The sequence below is a fragment of the Pomacea canaliculata genome, linkage group LG14, assembly GCF_003073045.1.
Source record: "Pomacea canaliculata isolate SZHN2017 linkage group LG14, ASM307304v1, whole genome shotgun sequence".
In the NCBI taxonomy this organism is placed as follows: Eukaryota; Metazoa; Mollusca; class Gastropoda; order Architaenioglossa; family Ampullariidae; genus Pomacea; species Pomacea canaliculata.
The window spans coordinates 6,753,167-6,779,525 of NC_037603.1; the positions used below are offsets into that span (position 1 = coordinate 6,753,167).

General features: G+C 41.1%; 1 protein-coding gene across 5 annotated transcripts; it reads left to right on the forward strand.

The window, feature by feature from the left end:
* Positions 1-1,906: 1,906 nt before the first annotated feature.
* On the forward strand, positions 1,907-26,335 carry LOC112555227 (monocarboxylate transporter 2-like). Of its 5 annotated transcripts, XM_025223528.1 has the most exons (19): positions 1,907-1,927; positions 4,385-4,730; positions 5,354-5,529; positions 7,429-8,051; positions 10,308-10,416; positions 11,187-11,260; positions 11,364-11,484; positions 11,905-11,979; positions 12,690-12,778; positions 13,429-13,502; positions 14,000-14,088; positions 14,572-14,723; positions 15,438-15,515; positions 16,612-16,672; positions 17,275-17,376; positions 17,533-17,645; positions 18,686-18,831; positions 19,562-19,618; positions 19,928-20,553. In XM_025223528.1, exons 5-15 carry the CDS (start codon positions 10,366-10,368, stop codon positions 17,326-17,328), a joined length of 918 nt encoding a protein of 305 aa, XP_025079313.1. In that variant the 5' UTR covers positions 1,907-1,927; positions 4,385-4,730; positions 5,354-5,529; positions 7,429-8,051; positions 10,308-10,365; the 3' UTR covers positions 17,329-17,376; positions 17,533-17,645; positions 18,686-18,831; positions 19,562-19,618; positions 19,928-20,553. The 5 variants fall into 5 exon arrangements, with proteins under 5 accessions (XP_025079313.1, XP_025079312.1, XP_025079311.1 ...); XM_025223527.1 differs by lacking the exons at positions 1,907-1,927; positions 4,385-4,730; positions 5,354-5,529; ... (9 more) ...; positions 15,438-15,515; positions 16,612-16,672 and adding exons at positions 21,471-21,793; positions 22,213-22,356; positions 22,856-22,999; ... (2 more) ...; positions 25,221-25,405; positions 25,986-26,335 and having other exon boundaries at positions 17,351-17,376; positions 19,928-21,222; XM_025223526.1 differs by lacking the exons at positions 1,907-1,927; positions 4,385-4,730; positions 5,354-5,529; ... (9 more) ...; positions 15,438-15,515; positions 16,612-16,672 and adding exons at positions 21,471-21,793; positions 22,213-22,356; positions 22,856-22,999; ... (2 more) ...; positions 25,221-25,405; positions 25,986-26,335 and having other exon boundaries at positions 17,351-17,376; positions 19,928-21,204.
* Positions 26,336-26,359: the final 24 nt, after the last annotated feature.

The window sequence follows — 26,359 nt, forward strand, 5'->3', positions numbered from 1 at the left end:
TCGCAGTTATAAACACTAGCTGTGCGCACAGGAACTCTCCGGTGTAGGAGAGCAATCTTCGTCAGCTTTCCAGCGGAAGGTGAGAATGTCGATGTTTTGAAGACTTATCTTTTTAACGTAATTATGCACTTATATTTTGGGAATTATTATTTTAAAATGCACTGAACCTGATCATAAAGAAAAAAAATTGCACTCTTGTTGCCTTTTGAGCAACATGAGCGAACATTTGAGGCGTAGATTATAATTATGATCGTAATGACAACGGCGATATTTATTTCCTCGCTTGTTCAAGAAAGGGGATATTATGTAAGAAGATTAATGCCATATAATTATTTTATATGTTAAAAAAGCTATTTCATATTTGAGTTATGTCACATCGCCTTATATGCTGAACTGGGCAGCTGTTTCTGTGTTTTTGTGTTTTGTCAACGATCTCACTCCCCAACGACCTGAAAAGGTTACGGGGTGACCTTCACCTTCAGGATGTGTTTTGATTTTATCGTCATTAACTTGTGGATCTACATCTTCCTTTAGTTCCTGTGTTGGCTGGATTTTCTTTCTTTCTGATTTTTTGTTTTTTGTTTTTTGTTTTTATGGAATGGACAGAGGTCAAAGTTTTTGCTGACTAGCGGTCTCCGTATCCTGCTACTTCGTTCGCGGTCTATGACTTTGTATCATTCGCTTCTACAACTGTCCTGCATCCAGTTTGTTTTTTGTGCACTCTTGTTTTCACGATGTTATGGTTCAGCTCTGTGTAGGCTTCTTTTCTTTTATGACCTAGCCCAAAAATAAACAATAGAATTTTTTTTAATGCTCGTGATATAAGGCCTACCCCAAATGTAAACAATAGTTAAGATCGTCAGTCAGACGGATGGATTGCGTTCGTTCGTGTTTAGATAACACACGACTGATCATATTGAATCGTAAAATAATAACATTAGTATATTAATAATAAAAGTTATTATATCAATGCTTAAAATAAATGACAATATAAATTATAATGGACAGTAATTTAACGGGAGTCGTAAGAAATTCAAGGTTTGAAGAGCTACGCGATGTTTCAGAAAAAGATGACATGATTGTATTAGAATAATTTTTTCTGCTTGAGTAAATGTAGATAACACCTCGCCTGAAAAATAAGCCCTAGTATCTCTTTTCAAGCACAAATTGGTATAAGACCCGGTCTTAACGAGGAAACACCGTACGTCTAATTAAAGGGCCTCAAATTATTTTTGCAAAAAGTCTATTAGCTGTTCTCCCGACGAAAAGCAGTCAGTAAAACACCAGCAGGGCTCATAATAAACTCTTTGCTTTCTGGACTATCTGTGTATGCTTTCGTTCTGTACTCTTCGATCATTCATTTGATGTTAGGGGTAAAGTACTACATAGATCAACTTTATTATTATTATTATTATTATTATTATTATTATTATTATTATTATTATTATTATTGTTGTTGTTGTTGTTGTTGTTGTTGTTGTTGCTGTTGTTGCTATTGTTGTTGAACCTGATGTGTCATAAGTTTATGTCTCTTCCAAGCAAACAGATTTACTTCCTAGAATTTTAGGTCACATTTGCGTACTACAACATTCCACGGTTCAAATTTTCATGTAGCTCCCTCCTACCCGTCCGTAGTTTCAAAGTGTCAAGTACAGATAAAATTAAAACCTGCGAAAGTAAACATTTTCTTTATTAATTCATTGTTTTTATGTAAAACAATGAAGTGATTATTATCTTGATATGACACTATTCATATGTGTGAATTTCCGGTAATGATTGTTATGAAAATTCTCTCCACAACAATGAAAGTCGATAATTTCACTCCAAGTCTTTTACTGATGATCACGTGGTCTGAGAAAGAAATCGATCACGTGAGGGGTTGCTTAGAGACCAGCGAGATGGCGGAGGTCGGAGAGCAGCCAAACAGGTGATCAAATATTCAATATGTCGAATCTTTTTGTTTCTGCAGGACTAGTGTGATGCATCTGTAGCATTTCTAAAAGCAAGAGTGTCATGAACAGAATACGGGATTTCGGTCAGTTGAATATCCAGGTGTACAGTAGTTTGTCTGCTGACACTCTTCTCAGTGGAATCAGTCTCGAAGACAGTTTAGATTTGTAGTTTCTCCCTTCCCCTCTCTCTCTCACTTTTCATGTTAGCATCTTATGCCTAGTTTGAGAAAGTTTTGTCAATCAGAAGCTTCTTCGACATGGTAAGTTGCATGAAACGATGGTGGAAAGAAAATTGTTAATTAATGTTATTGAAGTTATACTGTTGACAAGAGTTTTCCCTTTCTTTCACTGCCTGTGCCGCTCTATCTTTTTGGCTTCGCTCTCAGTGTTTCTATTTCTGTCTTCCTCGTTCTCTTTCGTGCTCCTATTCGTGTATAGATCTAATTTTCTGCTTTTGAGCGCGCGTACGTCGAATATGCTAGTTTTGCGTTTGAAAAAAAAGTTTCTTCGAAAATAAGAGGGACATCGTTTCACCTGACTTAAGGTGAATGCTTTCTTGTTTTTCTTGTTTTTGTTTTAGGATTTTTGCATTGTTCTTGGATCTTTTTTGAATCTGGATTTTTCGGTTACTGCACCACGTATGTAGTGATACAAGATGGCCGCTCCATGGCTGTGACGTCCTGAGCTCTTTTCTTTACTTACTTCTTGTGGTGACTGGAGAGTTTGTATGATTGACACCTTGTGTTTGATGTGGAGTCTGTTCATCTTTATTGCTTCAGATGATTCTTGTCTGTGTTCCTGCGCTCTACACTTTCGTGCCTCATTTCTTGGATTCTGAATATATCGGGTTTGTTTTTGTTTTGTTTTTGGTTTGTTTTTGTTTTGTTTTGTTTTTTGCAGTGGCGGATCTTCAGTAACTTCAGCTACCCTGGAATTTTTAACAAACAGGCATCATAGTTTCTGTTAACGTCTTCTCTCAGATCCTGTTGTCACCTGTACAGGTTCCCCTCAAGAGTGCTGCTTGTCTCCATTGCTGTTTATACAGCATACTAACAGTTGTAGAAGCACTACGGACAAAAGCTTTATTTTTTATTGTTCTTCTTGTTTCATGGGTTTGTTCAGTTACTTTAGATAGCTCCTGCTTCCTCAGAGATAATATTCCTCATTGGAGAATATCAGACAGGATTTGAAAGGGTTAGTCTACTGCTGATCACATGTTTACACTGTTAGCTGTATACAAAAGCAATTTGCAATGAACCTTAAACTGTATGTGGCATTCGTTGACTAAAACGGCTTTTGATTCAATTAAGAGGAATTTGTTGTGGGCTATTTTGTTGAAAAATGGAGTAAAGAGTCTTTGAAGCAATGTACTGTTAAAGTTAGAATACGATGTGGCTCACTATGCTATTCTCCTTCTTTATAAATGAACTAGCTCCAAAAGTAATATGTGGAAATATGGTACAGGTTATCTAGAACTATTTATATTATCGTTTGTAGATAATGTCGTTCTGATATCTGAAATAGTTGTTCGGTTACAAAACCAGTTAAACAATATACATATTGCCTTCTTTTCATTGGATTTAAAAGTAAATTTAGAGAAAAATAATATAGCAGTTTTTCATGAGGGTGGAGTCTTAGGGGCCAAGAAAAGTTGGTCTTACTAGGGTACTGAATGTGTTAAAATATCTCGGAATCTTGTTTTCAACAAAGCTAAGCTTTTCTGTTGTGTGTGTCAGGACTTGGGAAGTGGAGGCAAGAAAGCTTTTATACCTATAATGCAAAATCTTAGAACCTAGTCTTAAAGTGTTTTGTAAACTATTTGACACACGTACAACCAGTGCTACAGTATGGGGCGGAACTCTAGGGCGTAGACAGTGCATAACAGTATTGTTAGCACTTCATCTTTTTGCCCTTAAACAGTTCTTAGGTGTAGATGTGGCACCCTTACCAATAGTCGTGAATTCAGTTATTAGATGCATTAGATATAGCTTAAAAATTACGAGAATGAACGCTGATAGCCTGCCCCAGAAAGTATATAAGATGTTGCACGGTTAGATGGTTTATAACATTATTTTATCATGGCTTTGTTTTCTCCCCTTCAGAAGGGCAATGGTCCTGAAATTAAAAAAATCAATTAAGTCGTCCCAGAACTGACCATCTCGTGCCTCGAGAATTACTGTATCTACCTGCTTTTATAGAGCCCTTAGAGGCAGCCTCGATGATAGGGGAAGGCGCCATAGACATCACTGTTAATATTGTGAAAAGCCTCAAATGAACCATCAGAATGACAAAACAATAGTGGCAATGCAAACAAAACATATTTTGAGAAGTATGGTCTTTTTCGCTCTATTTTAACTTCTTAACTTCCTTACGCATCTGGCGCTCCTTATGTTTACATCTGTCACGTGACCTTCCTTCTCTGGGTTTGACAGGTGCAGTGTCAGCATGGAAAGCAAACTGACATCAAATGTGCTGAACGTCTGGAAAAATATGGCCAAAGGTAAAAGTCTGGGTATCGTACCAAAGAATAATCCGGAATCGTTGGAGAAGGATGTCCTCACGCATAGAAACACGAAATCTTTTAGTGTGTGTGATTATCGCCTGCCTGAGACAATGCCCACTGTGTTATCCACTGTGCCATCCAGAGTTATAAAGGGGGCATACGGGGTGCCTGTCTCCGAGCAGGTCACTGGGAGAAAGAAAAAAAAACGACCGCAGTGGGCAATGACAAACACGACCTCCGCCAAGCTCAAGTTCACCCGGTACTCGCGCCGGCAGGTAATGGAAAATTACGAAGATCTCTAGTTTCATGCGTAGACAGTTAAACGCTCAAGGTTTTCTTATAGGATGCAGAGATCCCCATGTGCAATATACTGATATATCATTTAGTTGCTCCAAAATGAAAGTTTTTAAAGGCAGTCTTTAGAAGTCTTTAGGTCGTTGAAGAGGGAGATATTAGAAACCACATTTTTGTAATGCCTGTCTCCTATCTCTTGGTGACATCTTCCTTAGTCAAGTAACTCATTTCCCAGCAACTAGGACTACTAAGTAAAGTTCACTGTTACACGGATATTAAAACGGCAGCCATCCGAGTTCAATGATGATGATGATGAAGATGATGATTGATGATTATTGATGATGATGATCACTCATGTGTCTTCTTTTTACTGGATTTTCAGTGACTGTAGCATATAAATGTAGTGTGTGTGTATATCTATATATGCAGAAAATATGTTTCTTGGTATTACAGCTGAAATAAATATTCGTCATCGATTTTTAATAATAATATTTTTAAACGTGTGATTTATATAACGCATAATCACGTTCTTCTTTTTTGATCATTTCTCCGTCTTTCATAGTATTCTTCTGTTCTTTTTTCCATTTTTTTTCGGCGATGACAGGTGTACAAGATGGCGGGACGTACTCTAGTGTCGAGAGATGAGCAAAGTCGTACCACCGAGCAGCCAAGCGACAGGATGGAGCGGAAGCGGGATGTTCTGGTTCGGAGCCAGTTGAAAGGAGAACTGATGACAGTTTCGAAGTTACCTGCGTCGGACACGTTGGAAGTTTCCAATGGGTCTGTGAGAGCTTGTCGCAAATTTATAAATTGTGCGCATTTGCGCATTTTTATGTAAAATGACAAAATCCTATATCTGAGACTTACAAGTTATTCACACTGTTTAAAAAAGGATTTTAAAGAGTTCCTATCGTTTACTTGAAGCAAATATACAGAATATACATTGGCCGATGAAAGGGCGGAAGAGGGACGAACTAAACGGAGATCATTAGCATCATTAGTCCTTTAGCGTTGACAAGACGGTATAACCACTAACTGTCACTTTCTCGCTTCCCTGCCCGTCTATGAGCTCTACTGCCGTTGTTTGTCTTCCTCTTTTCTGTAAATCCCTGCACTGATCATTTCAGCACAGATTCAACACCCTCCTGTGATTTTGAGACGCGCCTATAGCACTTCAGCTTGAGTCTTTACGCTGCTGGGAGAAGGTCTTCATAGATGTGTTATTTTCCTCTTTTTTTCTTTTGTATGGGTCGTGTGTGATTTGACCTTGTAGGAGCTCCAAAGAAATTCTCCTTGTAGCACATGACTTTCAAGGACTGTAATCTCTGTTGTGACTCGGATGTCGAGGTTCAAGACTAGCGTGCTCAAAGGCAGATGGAGATGACCAAGGAGCACATGCGCCTACGTTTGGAGCGAAGTGAGATGTCGCGAAAGTTATGTCTCAGTTTGATAAACGCTGCTATTGTCTGATATTCTGAGCTCACCTATGATCTTGATCCTTCAAGTGAGACAACTGACTCCAATCACTTGAAGTTAAAACTTCTCTCCATTCTCTCTGATGCTAGTATCGTTAGTCACTAGCTTAGTCTTTATGCTTTGATTTCTAGGAATGTGCAGTTGTCATGCTTTAAAGGAATTTAGTCAGATCAGCGAGTTCTTTTTCTTTGCCACTTTCTCTGTGTCATCGGCAAACAGCAGGTTTGTGATTGTCAATGCTAATTTAATCCTCATATTTTTCTTGTGTTTTTACCATGATTCTCTAAGGGAATGTGAATAATACAGGTAGAGTATGCAGCCTTGCTCAGGCTCCACTGTTACTTTGACCAGATCTCCTTATGAAAACGCTTGGATTGGTGGTCCTATGATATACATATTCTAAGGCTCTGATCATATTGTACCTGATGTACTTCTTAATGGTTGCCCACAGTGCGGCATGCCACCACCCTTCTGTAAAATGTGTTTTTAAAGTCCGTGCAGACACAGTAGAGCTGGCGTTGAAGGTACTTCTCACATTTCACTCTGAGATTCAAGATTTACTGGGTAATGACTCTCCGTGCTCTTAAGGCTACCTGTTTTCTTGTTACAGTTTTACTGTTTGCAGTTTCAGTCTGGTCAAAATGATTTTTACGTTTCTTGACTTGGGTTAAGGATGACGGTGACAGTTCTGCCATGCAACAACTGTCTGATTTGTTCTGAGGGGTGTAAATTTGCCCTTGATTTGTGTTCGTGAGTGTATTGACTGTTTCATTTTTCGTGATGTTATATATCTTTATCAAAGTCTCGTTTGCTTTTTACGGAGTCCTTCAACTCATAAAGCATCATTTCGTTACAGACTGGGTACTGTACTTTATGCTGATCTCACTGACACAACAAACCCTTATAGCCTACGAAAGACGAGTCCTGTAATGAAAATTGCCCTTCTTTAATGGTCACACAGCGCATTGTTAAGAGAAGGGGTGATAAAGAAGAATAAAATTGAAACATTCACATATTTGTGCATCGCAAAGCAAACGGTTGATAGAACCATGCTTTTCACGAAACTAGTTAACTTAACCGTGCTGTTATTCCGCGGGTAAATCGAAGCGTAGATACAAGACTATACTGCATGTGACTCAAAATCAAAACATAATAGCTTTTTGCATCGTTCTTTTCTTCTGTTTTGTTTTTCCTCATGGATAGCGAAGAAATAATCTTTCGTAAACTCAACCCCCAGCAGCAAAGGGATTTGCGTCGCGGAACCGTCCTTCAAAGGAGGAATATGAAGTTTTATATGATGAAATCACTTTTTCGCCTGCCCTGTTCCGTCCGCGATTCCATTGATTTTAATAACCTCGAATCCGTCAAATACTGGGCCACGCATGTGGGTGACCCCTTGCTGGATATTATCTTCGACCTCTACCTCACGGAAAATCGTCGCCACACGCGAATTCATGGCGATATTCCCGATACCTACGTGGCTCTTTTCAACCACCAAAATGTCCATCTAACTAGAAGCCACATCGACACTTTTCTCCACGACGCCTTGGTGGAGGCCAGAGCAGAAGATATTGAGTACACAAAACAAGCCAAGCGAAAAACCGTGGTCTCGCCTCTAGAAAGAAAGAAGCTTCCAGCGATAAAGGACAAAAGCTTGCTGAATTCACTGCTCAGCTTCGACCCCACCAAATTGCAGATAAGGCCGAAGAAAACAAAGGAAATTTTGCCAAGCACTCCGATGACTTCTGCCATGGAGGGCCCCGAATTCCCCCCTCTCATTCTCAGGGAGAAGCAGCATGCCCCAAACACTTTGCTCTCAAAAGGGAGTAAGTAGAGATCACTTTTTGTTACATTATTGTTGCTGTTACAAATGTTATGTGTTTTTCCTCGAATGCATGATTGTGGCCACGGGGAACTGGTTACGTGGGTGCACCATCATATCCACCAACTCTAACGTATATGTGTAGGGGACAAAATACAAAAGTCCCAATACCGGCTACAGTTGAAAAAGTCACACAAAGCTCACGAGTCCTGATCGCTACTTTCCTACTTCAGAAACTTACACGACCTTGTGAATCAGGAACGAAAATGTATTTATTTACGAACGTTCAGATGAATCAAAATATTTATACACCTATCCAGTACCAGTACCATCTGCAATAGGTACTGCCGTATACTACAAAATGACACTATCTATTGTTGTACGGACCCGTCTCTCACATACATGAGCGCGCATACACACACAAACACTCACACACAAGATACAATTATTTTGCGGTCAGTACCGCCACCCTTGTACTACATGTTCCTTCTCGCTTCCCAATCTCTTCCAAGACTTCAGTCCTAGGGTTGTCCGATCCTTCTGTGGTAGTTGACGTCGCTGCATCGATGACCCCGGTGGTCAGCGGTGAGCAGCGTGCGCAGTAGACAGTTCACGGCACACTGATGAAGACACAAGGGCCGTGGGCGCTATCTGCCCACATCTTTTTCTGGCTTTTTCTAAGTACCCTTGGGTGTGTTATGTCAATCAGTCGTCACTTGGAGGGAGTACATGGATAGACGCGGCAGCTGACAGGGCCCTCCACTCCCACCTGTCACGACACTGGTGGTTCGATCAACACACTCGCACCACACACACGGGATCAAAGAACTCCAGCTCATTCAGCCCATACCATAAAAGCCTGCAAAGGTAGGACGGTCTCGAGTTACGTCGTTTCGTGGTTACGACGCTCATTCCGACTTACGAGGTCAGTGCATCGAAGGCCATCACCATGGAGGTGAAAGTGGATATCATAAGGCAATCTGAGAAGGGGAAAACAGCAACAGCAGGTCTTTAGGACTCGTCGTTCGACTGTCGCTACGATTATCAAGGATAAAGATCAGGACAGGTACTTACTGCATTATGTACGGTACCCCATACAAACGTAGATCCTTGCGACGACTAAGAACGACTCCCGTTAAGTACTACCTGTACTACTATTCTAAACCATATTCTCCAATTCACACATCTTTCTCTCATATCTTAGTGTTGCCAGCTTTGAAGATTTAAAAGTCGTGACTCAGACATATCTTCTTCCATCGGTATTCCGGGCCTGAGTGAATTTTCTACCTCGTTCCCGCCAAAATCTACTACTGAACCGTGTTCACTAAATACTTATTCGAGTCACGGTTAACCCTTTCCCCTCTGACATTCTCATTCATTCTATCTACACTTGCAGTCATCAAGTCGCCAAAAGGGTTAGAATAATCCGAAAAACACGGAGGCACTGGTCCGTAACACCACCTATATTGTGAGAAAATGTGCAGGTCCTGCACAGGACAGCCAGTTTCAGTCTTTGACGTTCGTTTGCGGAATCGTAATCTGACCACCACGGCGTTGACCACCCTTTAATGTTCAATAAGGTGTCGTGCTCGGTCACAGACCAGTTTACGTCACTGGACTGCCCCATGTAGAGGCTCCTGGTGTCCTACACGTGTGACAGCAGTGCTTCATACTTATTCACTGACTTTATGTTCTCAGTATGAAATCCAGAGCAGCTTCCTCAGGCACTTGCTCTCCAGTGCATGGATTCTCCTTACAGTACCCGCTCGTCAGGGTTTACACACAGGTTTTAAAGGAAATGCTAGAAACATCTAGCAACCACCATACGCACATCCACTGGACCTAGAATTCTGGATAGCAAGGCTTTCATCAATCATACACTTACTAGAAAGGTCTAGATAGGCCGGGTCAGAGCAGCGCGGCAAACATCGACCGGGTCAAGTGCGGGATCAAATATCCATTATATCATCGCCATCCCACGGGCTTCACACTGGCTGCAAAAGTTAATTTGTAACATTAGTGGCACTCAGCTTGCTGTTTGTTCTTCATCTGCGTCAATGACGAGCGAAAATGTATCTTAGCATGTATCTTAAATGTATCTCCCGGTGGGTAAAGAGTGAAATCTCATATATTAAATGAAATGGACTCTTTCTTCTTCTCACTTTCTTTTTCTATCTCCCTTCACCTTTCCCTCTGTCGTCTTTATGTCTTGGTGCGTGCATATGTTTGACTGTCCGTCAATTTATCTGTCTTTGCCAAGAACGATTCCTGTCAAGATCGTCACCGAAATCGTTGCTGCCAGCGGAAGAGTCACAGAAATGTATGAGAATAGTTGCTATGAGAGGCAGCTAAGGATCAAAAGAGAGAAGGTAGGTGGAGGAACCGCAACTATCTTAGTGACAAGAACGTCGGGTAATGACCATCAGTCGACATGTATCATGTCCTCCATTTTTAATTTGCCTTTTGCTCTCGCAGTTTCGCAGGGAACACAGAAAAATCTGAAATGACTTGAGCCTTTTAAATTTTTTCCTGGCTTCTGCATGTTTTTTGTTTCATCTTCCTTTTTACCACAGTAAATTCCTCTGCCTTTGTTGATGTCATTGATCTGTTGTAGATTTAGTGATGTGCAAGATTACGTAGTGTAGACAGTTGTAATGTACAGGATAAGATTTGACCTGAAAGTGCCTCCAGTTAGTGGCGGTACATCGACACAAAAGTGGGAAAAACCATGAAAAAGAAGAACATCTACATAAAACCATCGGCGGTTCGTCCTGTTAACATACGTCGCTTACAGAAAGAATCGACTTGTCTAGTCGTGTGAAAGTAAGAGTGTTTTCTAAGTGGGGAAGGAGTTGTTTTACAAGCTACTGATTGGCCTGGATGAAAAAAAAACAACAATATAATTCACAGGCAGTGCATGTATAAGGGGAGCGCAAAAAGAAGGCTCATTTATAAATACCACCGAGACGAGATCTGAACTCTGGGATTAATCAGTCGCACTGTCAGGGGACACTAGTGACCTGACCTACCCCACTTGTGATATATCTGTATAGACAGAAAGAGCAGACTATGTATAGCCTATTGTATACAATAACTGATTAGCGGACTGTGTGTACCCCTATTACGTCATGTGTTGCAGGTGAGGGCCAGGTGGAGGAGCATTGTTCATCGAATAAATTTAGTCACCAGAATCAGCAAGGCGATAGCAGAAAGGTACGGGCTCCACGAATGATGAATGTTGAGTGGGTTGTGCGCCATGGTGTCAGACCGGCTCTTCAAACAGTGTGATTAGCTTGCAAGTGCAATCTGTTTGCAGGTCCTATGCAATTACCCTGGAGAGTAAGTGTTTCATTGACATAGGCGATGATGTGACTGCAGCAGTGAGCTATGGAGGCGGCCGGACCATCAATCCTGAAAATTATAAGAAAAAGAATGAGGTCAGAAGTGCTTCTGTTGTCTTCGTCCACTGGGCTCAGAATTAAATTTAGGCTTTAAGCAGTAATTTAATTTTATTCGTATGATTTTATTACCGCGAAAGGTACGCTAACACACACACACGCAAAGAGGGAAAGGTAGATTCCAATAAGCTAATACAAAGCAATACTGCATGTTGCATGCTAGGTGTAAATGCTAATGGGTGAATGGTGTACGCTACAAGAAAAAGGAAAAATAAATAACGACAACGTAAAAGATTGACGTTAATAAACAATAATTTCTAGAAGTTGACGTGCGTTGGATATAAAGTACAGGGGCTGCATTTGGCGCTTGGTGATACGGGTGACAATGAAGCTAAGATAACATTGTGTCACTTATTTAAATAGTCATTTTCCTATTCGTTTATGTTGCTGTGTCTTTAGATCACGTTCTGCAATGACGTGAGAACAACGCTGGGACAACCACCTGAGCATCGCACGCTCGTGCAGCTCGACCAGGTGAGAACGATGAAAGATGTGGATTGCAGAAGTAGGTGAGACCAGCTTGCTCAAAGATAATGGTAGCCATGTCCGCTTGAAACTCTGGAACTCCGTCCTTTTGACAACTGTGAATGCGTATGAAGGTTTAAGTGTAGTCTGGCCTAACATTTCATCTTAACTCTGTGGTAGAGATCAGGGCTGAAGTCAAACGATGCAAACGTTGGATACAGTGAGCGCTGTATGACAGGAAACAAGGAACAGCACGTCTGTTAAAAATTTCATAATATTCACACATGGGTATTGCGTTTGAAAAGTTAAATGGGTGTTGTATTCTCATCTGTTTATTGCGAATGGAAGGTCTGTAGCCAGCACAAACCCTCCAGTGAATCTACACCACCGCAGACGTATATTCAGCTTTCCAAATAAAACATATAACCTGAAAAAGAATGATCGCGAATAAAAACAAAAAATCAAATGAGAACAAATCATCTCTAAATCGTCTGACATCAAATTTCTTTATATTGTAGTCTTTGTTGTCCTTTTTTCAGAGTGTACCACTCGAGGCTAGATGTCAGAAATGTTACGCCTTTGATGAACCTTTTGTAAACTAAAGCATTTTAAATATTTCAATAGTTACAGAGTAAAATCATAATAAAAATTTGATGAAGCTGATATGAATAAAATTCATACACATTCTTTACGGTCAACTATCCCATGACGTTTTGTAGGCTGTAATGGAACTACAGAAGATCGCAGTATTTTCCAAATATCCGTTAGATATCCAAGAGAAAATGATTCGAAAGGGACTTTATTTAAGGTGAGTGCATGCACGCGAAAATAACCATTATTAATTTATGCGTACGTCTTCTACTCTTCCAGCCTGCACACGACTGCAAACTTCTCCACAGATGCAAAGATGCTTATTCCTAGGATTACTAATATGCAATACTCAAAAATGCATATGATACTTCAGAAAAAAACGTAAAAAATGACAAAACATTCTTAATTAGTCACAGATCAAGATGATGTAATGTTTTGACCTTATCCGTAATTACAGATCGCATAAGGTATTATGGTTACGGGTATCCTCCTCAGGTCAACAGGTCTGCTTAAAGACAAACTCGACTGTGTAGGGTCTGCATGGACAAAGGATGGCGGCAAAGGGGCGGGTGGGAAGATTTATTTTTTGGAAATGGGTAAAAGGTTGCCTCCACAGTATCTTAGGATTAATTTTTAAAATTCGTTATTTTTCTCTCTGTAACTTTGTAACGTGTTAAGCCTCCTTAAAACATTCCTTTTTCTGAAGGCACAAAAGTATTTTGTACCCACTTGGTAATGCATCATGGCGTCTACAGTCGGGAGCAGTTGTTATTGTAATGACATGGCGACTGTTGAAGGCATTTTGCGATATACACAGCGTCACTCAACATTTTGTTTTTCAAGAACAAGTTGTAACTTTGTCCTCAGGATCGGTCCAAAGCGGATCATAGTACGACAAGGGCATAAGGCACAATATTTCTACATCGCAGTATCCGGTGAAGGTAATGGGTTTATCTTGTTTGTCTTTAGGTTATAGACAGTGAGACTTGGAGAAAATTGTCATCCGTTCTTGGAATCTTAACCCATGTGAATGCTGAAGTATTACTTGAGAATATCAAGTCCCATTTAAGACAAAAAGTAAAGACCAATTGAAACACACTCGCGCGCGGACACACATCTACATATCCACCGACCCACACCACGACACACACACACACAGCTTGCGCTTTTAATGATGATTGATGATGATTGATGATGATGATAATTGATTGATGGTGATGATGATGCCCTTAAGCAGTATAAATGTCCGTCCGTTGTCACCATCACAGTAAACTTTGGTAAAAGTATGATGACACTTTACATTTCTAAATAAATAGGATGACATTTGCCCTTCTATGGAAGAGTGACAGGGGTCGTTATGCAGTTTTCTGGCAACTTATTCATTGTACTATATTTTAAACCTGTATGAGTACGATGGCTTTTTTGGGTGCCTGCATAGCATACGCCAAGCAGAAGGTGTACGATGAAACAGCTGGCTGTGAGATAGTGAAAACTCTCAAATGTATCTCAGCTGGGATGACGTTTGGGGTAAGTATGATTCGTGAACTGTTGATATGGCTGAGTCTTTGGAGGCTGGGAGAGAACTGAACTCCTTTGATGTTGGGAAGGAAGGAGAACCATCGGAAAAATAATTTTGCGCGTGTATGTGTGATGATGATGATGATGATGATGATGATGAGGAGGAGGAGGAGGAGGAGGAGGATGGTTGATAGAATTCCTTAATGATAGTAATAGTAAACTAATGCACTGATTTGTTTTCCCAGAATATATAAGTCTAATGAGTCAAAACCAAATAAAGGCAACAGCGAAGTCAGCAACAACAGCAACATACAATAAAATTCATCTTTTATTAGCCGTGTTTGCATACGTTTTCATAATTGTGTGGATGTTGTATTTGTCTTTTTTTGTACTCGCTTATGTATATTCGCAGTGTATGTGTGTGTGTATGTTCCTTCGCTGGGCCCCTATCGTCTGCGTGCGCCTACACATTTACCTGTGCACCACCTGCAGGAGCTCGCATTGATCAGAGGCGGCCTTCGCACTGCGTCAGTCGTGTCTCGTGTGTCCATGCAGCTGATCGGTGTGCACATCGACGACTTCTACGAGATCTTCATCACACCTAAGATGATGGAGATGATGCCAGACCACGTGAGCTTCCTTCGGTAAGCAGCTCATCCCCTTCCTTCTCTCCAGCCTCAACTACGACTTTTGACGTTATTCAATGTTGCAGAAGAATGGAATGTTTTACGGATAGTATTTATACTTTCAAACTAAAAAAAGGGGATTTCGGGTAGCATCTTTACAATAGCCTCAATTTAAAACAACGTGGATAATGGAGAGCATCTTTATTAGATCTTCAAGTTACAACAAGCTGCCATCATTAGTAACAGTATGCCATGATCTCCTGCTTCTGTAATCTCCTTTCTACAGTCTACATCATCATCACAAGCATTGTCTTTTTATTTCGTTTTATACGACATTATGGGATTGTTTAATGGATAACTCAATGCCAGGCTTAACAAAGTATTTGAGAAGTTGCTGAAAGTAACTGACACAAGTAATGACCACATATTGCAGATGAAGAGATACTGGGCCTGAAGTGACAAGAAGTTTTATGGCGCTAGCTAAATGCTTTAGTAATCGCGTCAAGTTTTGTCTGTAAAATCAGTTAACAATACTCTAGCCCTATTGGGAACGCTAAGTGACAAAACATAATGAAAAGGCATCAGAGACAAGATGTGTCCTGTCAGAAAGTGAAATGAAACCAGTCAGAATGGGAAAAATGATTGGAAGAAAAAAAAACAGAAATGAGTGCGACTTTAGCGGCTTGTATAAAGAGGTAGCGACCGTACCTGAACCAGTCTCTCTTTTTTCAGGAAGATGGACATCATGATTGACTGGCCAACAGAACAGCTGCTGCAGTACCCCAGTTTGTGCAAAATGGAATATTTCAGGTAAAGTGAAGCTGCTGTGATATCCATATGAACTCTGTTAGAGTATCTGTATTGTTTTGTCACTAAAGCCGTCTACGCCAGAGCTTTTAAGACAATTGAACACAAAATATTACAAACGTTGCAGGCAGTTAAAGTTTCCTTTCACATATGTGTAGAGATAAAAAGAAAACTTCTGCTTGTAAATTTGGGATTTATATTACACAAACATTTTATGCATGTATATATATATCACTAAATAAGATACGTCATGGAAAAGTATAGGTGGGAATACATTTTTAGAAATTATTCTACAAATAAAACATATAAATTAATGTTCACGTGATAAGTTGTTGGCTGCTCTAGGTATAAGGAACAAACACTTCTAGCACAATTATTCTTTTGAGCTGAATTATTGATTGAGTTGGTCAAAAAATAATTAAAAAATCATCCAATTACGATACAAATATTTAATTCTTCCCACGGGTATTCCCCGAGGTTTTGAGGTTTGTGAGGCTCTATGACAAAAGGTGCATTATAACAGTTAACAGCCATAAATTCTGACAACACATTGCTGTACCAAAGAAGGCATCAGAAAGAAAGATACCCAAAATGATTTCAAACAAAGGAGAGACACTTAGACAAAGACAAAAACTTCTCTGATGCCTGAACTTCAAATATTGATCAACAATAGCGCAGCGGCATCAACAGCATGCGGATAAAGGTCTACAGGGGTGCACAACTTTTTTCTGCAATCACTAGATGGAGCTCAGTACTCGATACTCTCCGCATTCTGAGACAGTAATTGTTATCAATCACAATCATGCGAGAAGGGTCACTAATATTTACCGATACTCGTGGTAAATACACGTGGTGACAGATCTTCCATTCGCTTTAAGTCTTGGACCACATAAGTTTATGTAGTTCCCGAAGTAGGTACTTTTCACCAACTTTTGTGCAGATGGGGGGAGCATAATTTATTCACACACGTGGTAAAAATACTACGTTCAGCAGTCTTTGAAACAAGTACATTGTGGAAGAACTGTAGGGGATAAGATCCATAAAGTAATCGGAAGTTAATTGGTCTTGACTAGTGGAATGCCACGTATTTTGGTTGCAGGAACAACACCGTGATTACGTTTGACAGCTGGAACTGCCCCAACCTGTATATCGTGCGAACGGTCAGTGTTCAAACAGCTTCTTGCAATGACTAACCAATCCTTTGTGGTTATTGTTGTTTTGTTTATAGGATGCCCTGGGTTAATGTCATAATGCGGTTTTAATTTCCCAAAATTTTATCAAATAAGTACATGTGAATATAGCTACATTGCACAGAAAGGTATATGCGACGGAATATGAACAAGCCCAGTAAATACGTATATTGCCTGTAGCTTGACAGAAACGGCTTTCACCTTTTTTTCTTGCGTAATCATGTTTGAATGCTTTTATCTGGTAACCTAGATTATGTTCGCTCACAATTAAGAATAAATTAGCTAAACTGTGTTTAGAGACTCTCAAATCAGAGTTGATGGAAACAGGGGGTAAAACTGGAGTAGAAAACTCTTCGTTCTTCGTCCTTCAAGAATGAGACCGGGATGCTGAAATGCGATCCAGCAAAAGCTTCTTTACAAAAGCATGAGGGATATATATATAATATACACTTCCAGGTGACCATAGCAGGGGGTATGTGTGTGTGTGATTGCTTCCATATTTGTGCGCGTGTGTGGATATGTATATGTGTGCGCATAAGTATGTCTGTGTGTATATGTGTGTGTGTGTGCAGGGTTATTGCAAGGTGTTCCGGATGCTGGAATGGAAGGATTCCGTAATGAGGTGACGGATACACCAACTGAGCTGCTGAGGCGACCCAGTGAATCCGCATTACGTAAGTCACGTGATAAAGACTACCCCAGCCTCTCCCTAGCATTGTGCTGCGGTGGTTTTGCTGAGGTGAAAATATATCCACATTTGGTCCTGTCTTTTTTTGTTGTTGTTGTTGTTGGCCGCACATTTGTTTCATGCGCTTTCATGTTTTTCCCAGCTACCACAGGACGTCGGGATTCCTGCTTGCTGTTCATGTCGTCATTAGCCAAGCAGGATAACACTAAGGTCCACTATCTGGAGCGGGAGTCAGAAAGCGTGTCCTTCAGAAAGGTCAGAGGTCGCCTGTGTTCCAAGGCCAAATTTTAGTTCTCTTCCTTATCCAGGCTTTCAGTAACAAAGCACTTGTTTGACAGAGTGGAGTAAGAATAAAGTCGGGTAGATTAGAGGGGTTTTTTTTCTTTACTTGGAATGGCTAAAACCCAGTCCACGCCATTTTGTAGTGAATGAACAGTTTATATTATTTCCCCAAGTACAAAAAGTTTAAGAAAACAATCACCATGAACAGAAGGATGCCGGGGCAATGTTCATTAATGTCTGTAGATACGACTAATTTTCATGTGATTGCAGCCTACCCAATTGCTATAATTTAGATGTACATTCGTGATGTCAAGATGCGCTTTCTGTTCATGGTAATTTCACCGTGACCGTACTGTTTGTGTTTTATAGCACTAGCTCTTGGCTCCAATTAAGTTCGCCTTTCTCCTTTGTAAGACAATGCTTGTAGACCTGTAAATATAGAATCAATTAGACGTCTTCACTAGTATGTTGATAGATTTTAAGTATTTTAGTATCTTTTTGTGTGCTTGTCACAGAACGTTGTTCGAAGTCCTCCCGCTTACAAGCTTACGAGTCTACTAGACTAACAAGCAGAAACATTTCGTAAGATCAGGGGTGGCAATTAATTTTCCAAGGGCCGCATGAGAAATTGGGATGGTTCTAGAGGGCCGGACTAATATAGTTAACTCAGTTTTACCCAATACTGTATATATAGTAAGTATATATATATATAGGCGGGCGGGCCAGCGGGCCCGTCAGAGACAGGAGGCGGGCCGGACCCGGCCCGCGGGCCGGCCTTTGCCCAGGTCTGCGTAAGATTGTTAAATATTGTCATCTGATGGAACCACCCACGTCATAGTAATAGTAGCAAGTACTCGACGGGATGGCACATTCAGGAGACGTTGTTCTTCATGTATAACCATTACCTGTCTTTAGCTCCCGGGACTAGACGGGCAACAAGAGGTAGAATATTTTCATAGCCCATGGCCACCCGTACTAGGTGTAATTCGTCATTGTTTCTGTGCTAATTACAGATACGAACGCCCCGAGGTAAAACAATCAAACTGCCAATCGTTCAAGTGAAGAGGCTACACGACCCGATTGATGTCGAAACTCTTCGACCGCCCAGGGCAAGCGTCGGTTTGTTCCCCTGAAACTCCTTGGGGAGTCGGACGTGTTTGTGAGTTTTATGTTAAGTAGTGATAATGATAGTAATTTAGTTGTGTCAATGATAAGATATTCCTTTGCCTTTCTCTCTGTTTCTTTATTCCTGTGTGATTTTGTAATTTTCTGTTTTCTGCCTGCGATTCTTATTAACTTCTTGGACTGTTTTCCTCGCCTTTGATCTTCGTTTTCCCTCTCCGGCCTGCTACTTTTTCTTCTGTATCGGTCGAGTTTGTTCATTTCAGACATCTGCTGGGTGCGCGTGTATATGTATGTCTGTGCATATGTATGTATATGTGTACAGATGTTTGCATGTATACAAATACAGTACATGGGTGTGTATGCTGCTGAGAGGCCCTCACATTTCAGTAACTGACGTGACATTACGTTTTCGCAACAAAGCATAACGGGTATGTGGTTAAAAGGTGAGTTCAATGAAAATCATACTTTATATTTGATCTTCGCATTGTCTGATATCAATGTTGTCAATTTTCTCATCTTTGTTTACCTTATTGTGCCAGTTGTGAGAAAATCAGCCCCCATGCAATTTTTCTTCAGAATGAAAGAGCTGTCTGAAAATGAAGACTAACAATTACAACCGACAAATGACTACGTGACAAGTGAAAACAATGACAAATAAAGGAAGTCAATTAAGTGGTTTCTGAGTCAATACGCATGCGCAAGATCTGACAAATCGTCCAGCGCATGCACACATCAAAGGTTGGTCTCTTTTCGGCGGTGTGCAGGGTCTGGACCAGTTGTCACTATTCAAGGACAGCAACCTGTCTCACTCAGTCATCCTGGTGAGTGGTGTCACCTACAACTGCGGACTTTTTTCCGAAAATTTGCTTTGTGGCCTGGCTGGCATATGATTTTTAAGTCTGATAAAATGTCAGTGCTTCCACTCTGTCACATAGAGTATCTCTACTTTTAGACTATTTCTTATACCGTGTTGATAATTTAAACCTACAGAGAAAACTGGCAGAGTGGTCCAAAAAATATCAATAGCAAAAGACAAGAGCTTTGTCCAGTCGTTAAAAGAAAAGTTCAGTTTTAAATTTTTATAGTCACTAAAGGCCGCAAAAAGATCTCACATAGATGGCAATTTGCAGGTCAGCCTGGGCTCCGAATGCATAGCGTTGAACAAAATGTTGTTCTGCCAATTTGCAAACCAGGAGACAAGCGAAATAATTAAACATAAGGCCTTCGTTTACAACACTGATTACATTAAACGGCGATTGAATGACCCGGTCAATGTTGACGCGCATCTGGAGGCCATTTTGGAAGATTATTTATTTAACAACTTCCCGAATGGTTTTGACACGAAGCAGTAAAACGTGGGTCGTCAAGCTCATCAAAGAAAGTCACAAACAGGTGACGTCCTTCCAGATGTTTCGACTGTCATCGTCGGGTAACACGCTAGGTGACGCTGTGGTCCCCTGTTGAATGTTGTGTCGTGCATGCCAGCATGCATGGCCAGACTGTTTTGTCTCTCGTATGGCGAGCCTGTGTCGAATACTTAACGTAGCAGTATTATGACATGGCTTTAGAGTCTGGAATTGTATCTGAAGATGATTCTTGGAGAGAGCCAGCTTCGTTTTGTTCAACGTCCACCTGACCAAGTGTCTCCACGCTATGACCTGATGCTAGTATAGGAAGCAGGACACACACATGCACAAGCGCACGCGCGCGCGAGTCTGTGAATTGCTTTGATCAGGTAATAAAGTTATAAGTGGAATCATGTGTTTCGAGTCACATACTTATGGAGAAGTAGATGTGTATGAACACGAGCCCCCTTCTCTCTCTCTTTCTCTCTCTCTGCGCCACGCATTGTTTTTCATACTTACGTTTTGTGCCTCAGTATATTTCTTTTTCATTCTTTTGGTCTTTTATCTCATACCTCCCCCTTTCATTGTTCATCAGTCTCGTCCAGTCTCTGTGTACATGTGTTCAATTACCGTAAATGTGTGTTCGATGACTGTAGATGTATAGTACAAACATTCAAAGCGTCACCGGCGAAAGACTGACAAAGTGAAAAAGATGTGTCACATGTATGTGTCTATACTTGTGCATACGTGTGTTTTTGTCATTTCGAAAAAAAACCAGTCGGAGATGAAGTAACAGAGTGTTTCAGAGGGGGATGGGATTGAAGCACAGCCAATACTTATATCCAAGTGACATGGGAAGGTGACGAGCATATAATTATGTCTAAAAATGAGTTCAAGTAGTCCGTTGGCAGCCGGTATTGCCCAATTTCCTGACGAAGTTACCTATCTCGAAGGGTCTCGTCCTTATCTCGCTTGCTCGACACAACACGTGCTGAAAACATCTGAGTGCAAAGGTGGCTTAATCACCAGTAGTGCTGTTGACAATGGTACTTACATTCAAGGTATGTTGCGGTATACACGTACGTATGTTTTAATCTTTCTCTCCCCCACTGTGTGTGTGTGAGAGAGAGAGAGAGAGAGATCTGTTGCTGAGTCTTGTTCAACTATGTGTTTCATTCCACTTTATTTGAGAACAACTGCACTTGTAGACTGCATGGGGAAGACAGATGACCTACAGTATTTTGCTTGTCATGATACATTATGATTTCCTGGCTTAGCCAGGGACCTATCAAGCCTGATGTTACCACATCTATGACATCTACTACAGGTCGTGGGCCCACAAACATACTGATGGCTGCCTCAGGATGAAAAAGCAAAACAGAATGATCACTAGAGACTCCGAAATTTCAGAACATGGCCTCCAAGTGATTCCAGTTACAAACGGTGACGTAAGCCAAGAGAAATCAAGCGGCATGGCAAATCCACAGGACAATGGGAATGGGACCGCTCTATGTGACACAGAGGGAATCTCACAGAACAATGTGGAGGTCAAGAAGGTTGAGGAAAATGACAAAGACACAGAGAGCGAAAGCAAGGAGAGTGAGAACGGTATTCCAGTGGACCGTGGTTGGGCCTGGGTCATAATGATAAGTAAGTCTGTTTGTCATTTGCTTATCTGTCCCCTCCTTCCTCCTATACGCATTCTTCTGAACTTGAATCTGGCAAGCAACTCAAACAGGTTGGGTACTAGATATATTTTAACTACCTTTGTTAAATTAAAAAAAAATCGATTTTCATTGACGACCTCCATCAGAGTGAATGGAAGAGACCACATTAACTCGTAATATTAACGACTGTCTAATAAATGAATTTATTATATGAACGACTGTCTAATAAATGAATTTATTTTACAGAATGGACAGTCGAGATTTTGTTCTGATGTCTCATATCTTCGCTAAGGTATTTCTCGTAGCCCTCCAGGTTCCATGCAACTCGAGTCTGAATGTACTTTGTGTTTCTGATGAGGAGATGCAAAAATGAATGGCTGCTTACCCGCGCATTGTGTTCAGGTCAGTTCATCATTCTGATGCTCATGATTGGCTATGGACGCGCCCTCTCCATCTTCTTCTTGGAGTTCCAGAAAATGTTCAACACCTCGGTAACCATGGGAACCATCACATTCGCTCTAATGACCACCGCATTTGGAGTCGGGAGTAGGTATCAAGATTTGTGAAAGGCAGGCTGAACCACTTACAAGTGAAATGATAACTGAATGCTCACAGGCACACACACACACACGTTTTCCAAATAAACGTACAAACACGTAAGCAGTGGCATGAACGGTTGACCAGCCTTATCGCTACCTGCTGGCATGTACTTATTGTAATAGTTTCCTATAATTTTAATCTGTTTAAGTTCTAAAGACATGACCTGATAGAAAAAGTACTTATGTAAACAATCATCTGTCGCTTGACCACAGTCACGTTGTGAGCATTGCGTTGTTATGTCATCATCGTAGAGTACATGTATGATATCCGTCCTATACACATCAAAGCCCACTATTGTTTCTAAAGGTGAGCAGGGATATCCACGGTTCCCCATGAAGTCAGTATTACAGAATTCATGAGCTTTATTTCCCATCGCAGCACAATTCCCCTCGGTAGTGTTGAAGTGAATGCGAAACTAAAGTCAGAAAACCGTCTTCCTTTGCAGATCTGTTGGTGACCAACGTGCTGCTGACATCAGACAACTCCCGCAAGATAGTCATCGCAGGTTCGCTTCTCGGACCCACCTGCATCTGCCTGTCCGCTTTGTCACCTGGCATCGGCTTCTTTCTGGCCTGCCATTTCTTCATTGGTTCGTACCCGCTTGATTCTGCTCGCCTACTTATTGCAAACACTTTATATTCCGGTCGGCAGAAGATTAGACCCAAAACTAATTGAAGCAAAAGTTTTTTTTTCTAAAATATATACAAAAATAAAAACCCTATTTACATGTCGCAAAAATTATATCATAGGTTGTCTGCAAAACTGTATGTTTATCATGGAATGACATTATCGAGCTTTTAGCTGCCAACGTTTTATATACATCCTGCTATTATGCTACTTTTTATTACATACTTTCAGCTAATCGGGTATGTATTATTTTGATCGTTTTTCTCTGTCAAATTTATCAGCATGTGTGTTTCAGGATTATCTAATGCAACCATCTTTATACCAACTGCCTTGCTGCTAGGTAATTATTTCAACGCCAGGCGAGCCTTTGCTACATCCGTTGGAAACGCTGGAATCAGCGTTGGCAACCTAGTGTTTTCACCATTGGCACAGTATCTCGTCATGACATATGGCACGCGGGGAGCCATTTTGCTCACAGGAGGCGTGTGCCTGCAGTCTGTCATCGCTGCTAGCTTGTGTCGTCCTGTGAGCTTTTACACGAAGAGACTCAAATACCAGAAAAAACCAACAGACGACAAGATTGGTCTCACGACCACCAAGTCATGCGATAGTAAATGTGATGATGACTATTTGAAGGAAACTGACGACATTGAGGTCTTAAAAAGCAGGGATTTTGAAAGGTCACACGAACCTAGAGTAGAGAATGGTTGTCAGGGCAAAACAGATCATGCACGTCCAAGTGCAGCTTTAGCAAACAGGGAAGCGTCATCCACACCTTTGCCCTCGTGTGTGGCTCAGGAGATCATTATCTAAAAGTGAAAACTCAGACGACGAATGCGGTGCTCTCATGGTCTCACAGACTTTGAAGGACAGTTCTCCAAACTTGCCTCACAGTCTCCAAGTCGCTGTCACACGCCGGCGCGCGTTATGTGGAGCGGGTTCTCTCAACGTCTGATGTGAGCTTTTGCGGGTCGAGTTTAACTTTGAACGCTGCCATCAATCACACTGATTGTGCGTTCAGACAGAAATCTGCGCTTGAAGAACAAGAGGCAGTGGCTAGATGTAATTTCGTCAGATTCTGCAACGAGTATCTTATCCAAAACCATCGACTTTTCGTTGACGAAGAACTGGCTGTTTCGCATGCTTGTCATCTATCAGACTCTTTCCTTCACTGGTGGTCTCATTGTCGTGTACTTTCCTTCCCTGGCGGTGAGTACATTCTAAAATACCTACTTTACCCTTCCACCCGCCGATTAATAAGCAAAAGTGATTAAAAGGTAGAAAAGAGAAGCAGTTAGCGAAGTCTCCAGCTGCTTATTTATGATAATTATATCTTCTTTGTAAACACATGAACATGTCTACCTTAAAATGTGCTTGGAGTTGTTTTCTTAAATGCAGACTGTATTCAAGTGTTGACAAATAATCCATGGATCCTCTATAAAAGGTCAATAACGGAATGTCGCGAGAGAACGCAGCTGCTCTGATGACCGTCGTTGGATCTGTGGATCTGGTCAGTAGGCTGGCGCTTGGCTATGTGGCGGATCTGGGCTTCATTAAAAAGACGCACCTGGCGGCAGCTGCACTGGTCGTCGTGTCCTGTGCGTGTCATTTTGTAAGGTGGGCAGAACCAAACAGTTTTATCCTAAATTAATCGACTTGACATGAAGCTTTGTAATTACTTCATAAACTAAAGGGTACTTTTACTTTTTGACTTTTTACTGTTTTCGTTTTGATTTAGAGTTCATTACCTCTTCGAATTTATCACCAAGACGCACAGTCAGCTATGGAATTTAAAGGACCAATGGGATAAATATTTTGTAATATTTGAATAAAGTCCACTGCAGTGTACTATTTCCCTAAATTCAGGGCAAATACTTTTATCCGTTCTCAAAACACATGCTGACAAACTTTATCGTGCACAGAAAGAGATAAACAACACATATAATGACAGTGCATAGATTGATAGTGTCAAGGTCTCAACCAAGGACAAAGCCAGAAACATCTGTTAATGTAGATCGGGACCAGGATTTGTATCTCTTTCGTGAGTAAAAATGTAGCACTCCACTAGTCTTTTAGAGAGAGAGTGTATGCATCTTTGTTATAGCAATTCCCTTTTATCTACCATCTTACAATAAATCTGCATTTAGTCCACACCACTGTTATTTTCTACTGGCGTTCTACAGGTTCTACACCAGCTTCGTCTCTCTAGCCATGTTCGCTGTGGTTTACGGAGTGGCGGGAGGCGTCAGTCAAAATCTTTTCACCGTCATCACCATCGATCTCCTCGGGATCCAAAACCTTGCGAAGACGATGAGCTTCGTCTACATCATCAACTCTGCCTTCACGTCCCTCAACCACCCTCTCATAGGTGAGGCAAGGTTAAGGTGGTAGTGGAGCTGTTCGCCCCAAACTGTTGCAGGTTAAGCCAGCCAACGTTTCTTGTTTTAAAGCATAATACAGGAAATTAAAAAGAAACACAATCAGGAATGAGCCACTTACTGTCGCTTTTTCGGATTGAAATGTATTTTGTTTGTTGAAGCAAAAGATCGAGTCTATCTTGCCACCTTAACCCAGTGGATTATATTGATAAGGTGACCAGACGTTTCGGGAGCGAAAGCGGGACACGTGCCGAAGATGGTGTCGTCACCGACAAAAAACGTCGAAAAAAGTGAGGGGGGAGGGCGTATCAGTGTACGGTATTCAGATTTTTAAAGACAACCGGGACATTTGATGGACTTCTAGAAAGCCAGAAAGCGGGACATTGGGCGTCCCGCCAGATATTCAGGCGGGACACGAGGTCAAAAGCGGGACTGTCCCGCCTAATGCGGGACGTCTGGTCACCTTAAATTATTGATTATATAATCAATATGCGATCCACCAAACTAATGGATGTCGAATAGATAGTCTGAATGATGTTTTGATGCAAGTTGACCTCCCACCTGTTGCAGGGTTGATGGTGGATGGTACAGGAACCTACATCTACCCTTTTAACTACATCGGGGTTTGCCTCCTCCTTGGTGCTGTCTGCATTCTACTCGAGCCATTTGCACGTCGACTGGAGAACACACGCACGCGCAGACACACAGGACAAGACGCAGTACATCTCGCAATTTCCACTCTGTAGTCTCTGCCTTGTACCTGCATGTTCCGTGGCTATATGTATGCGGTCACCTCTCCACTCACCAGCATTACTGTCATCGTGACCATCACTGTTACTACCGTGATGAACGGTACATCCCCACAAACACCACCACTACCATTATCATCCTGATTAGCTAAAATAAAATGTGAAAATAAACAGTTTTGGATACTATTTTTGCCA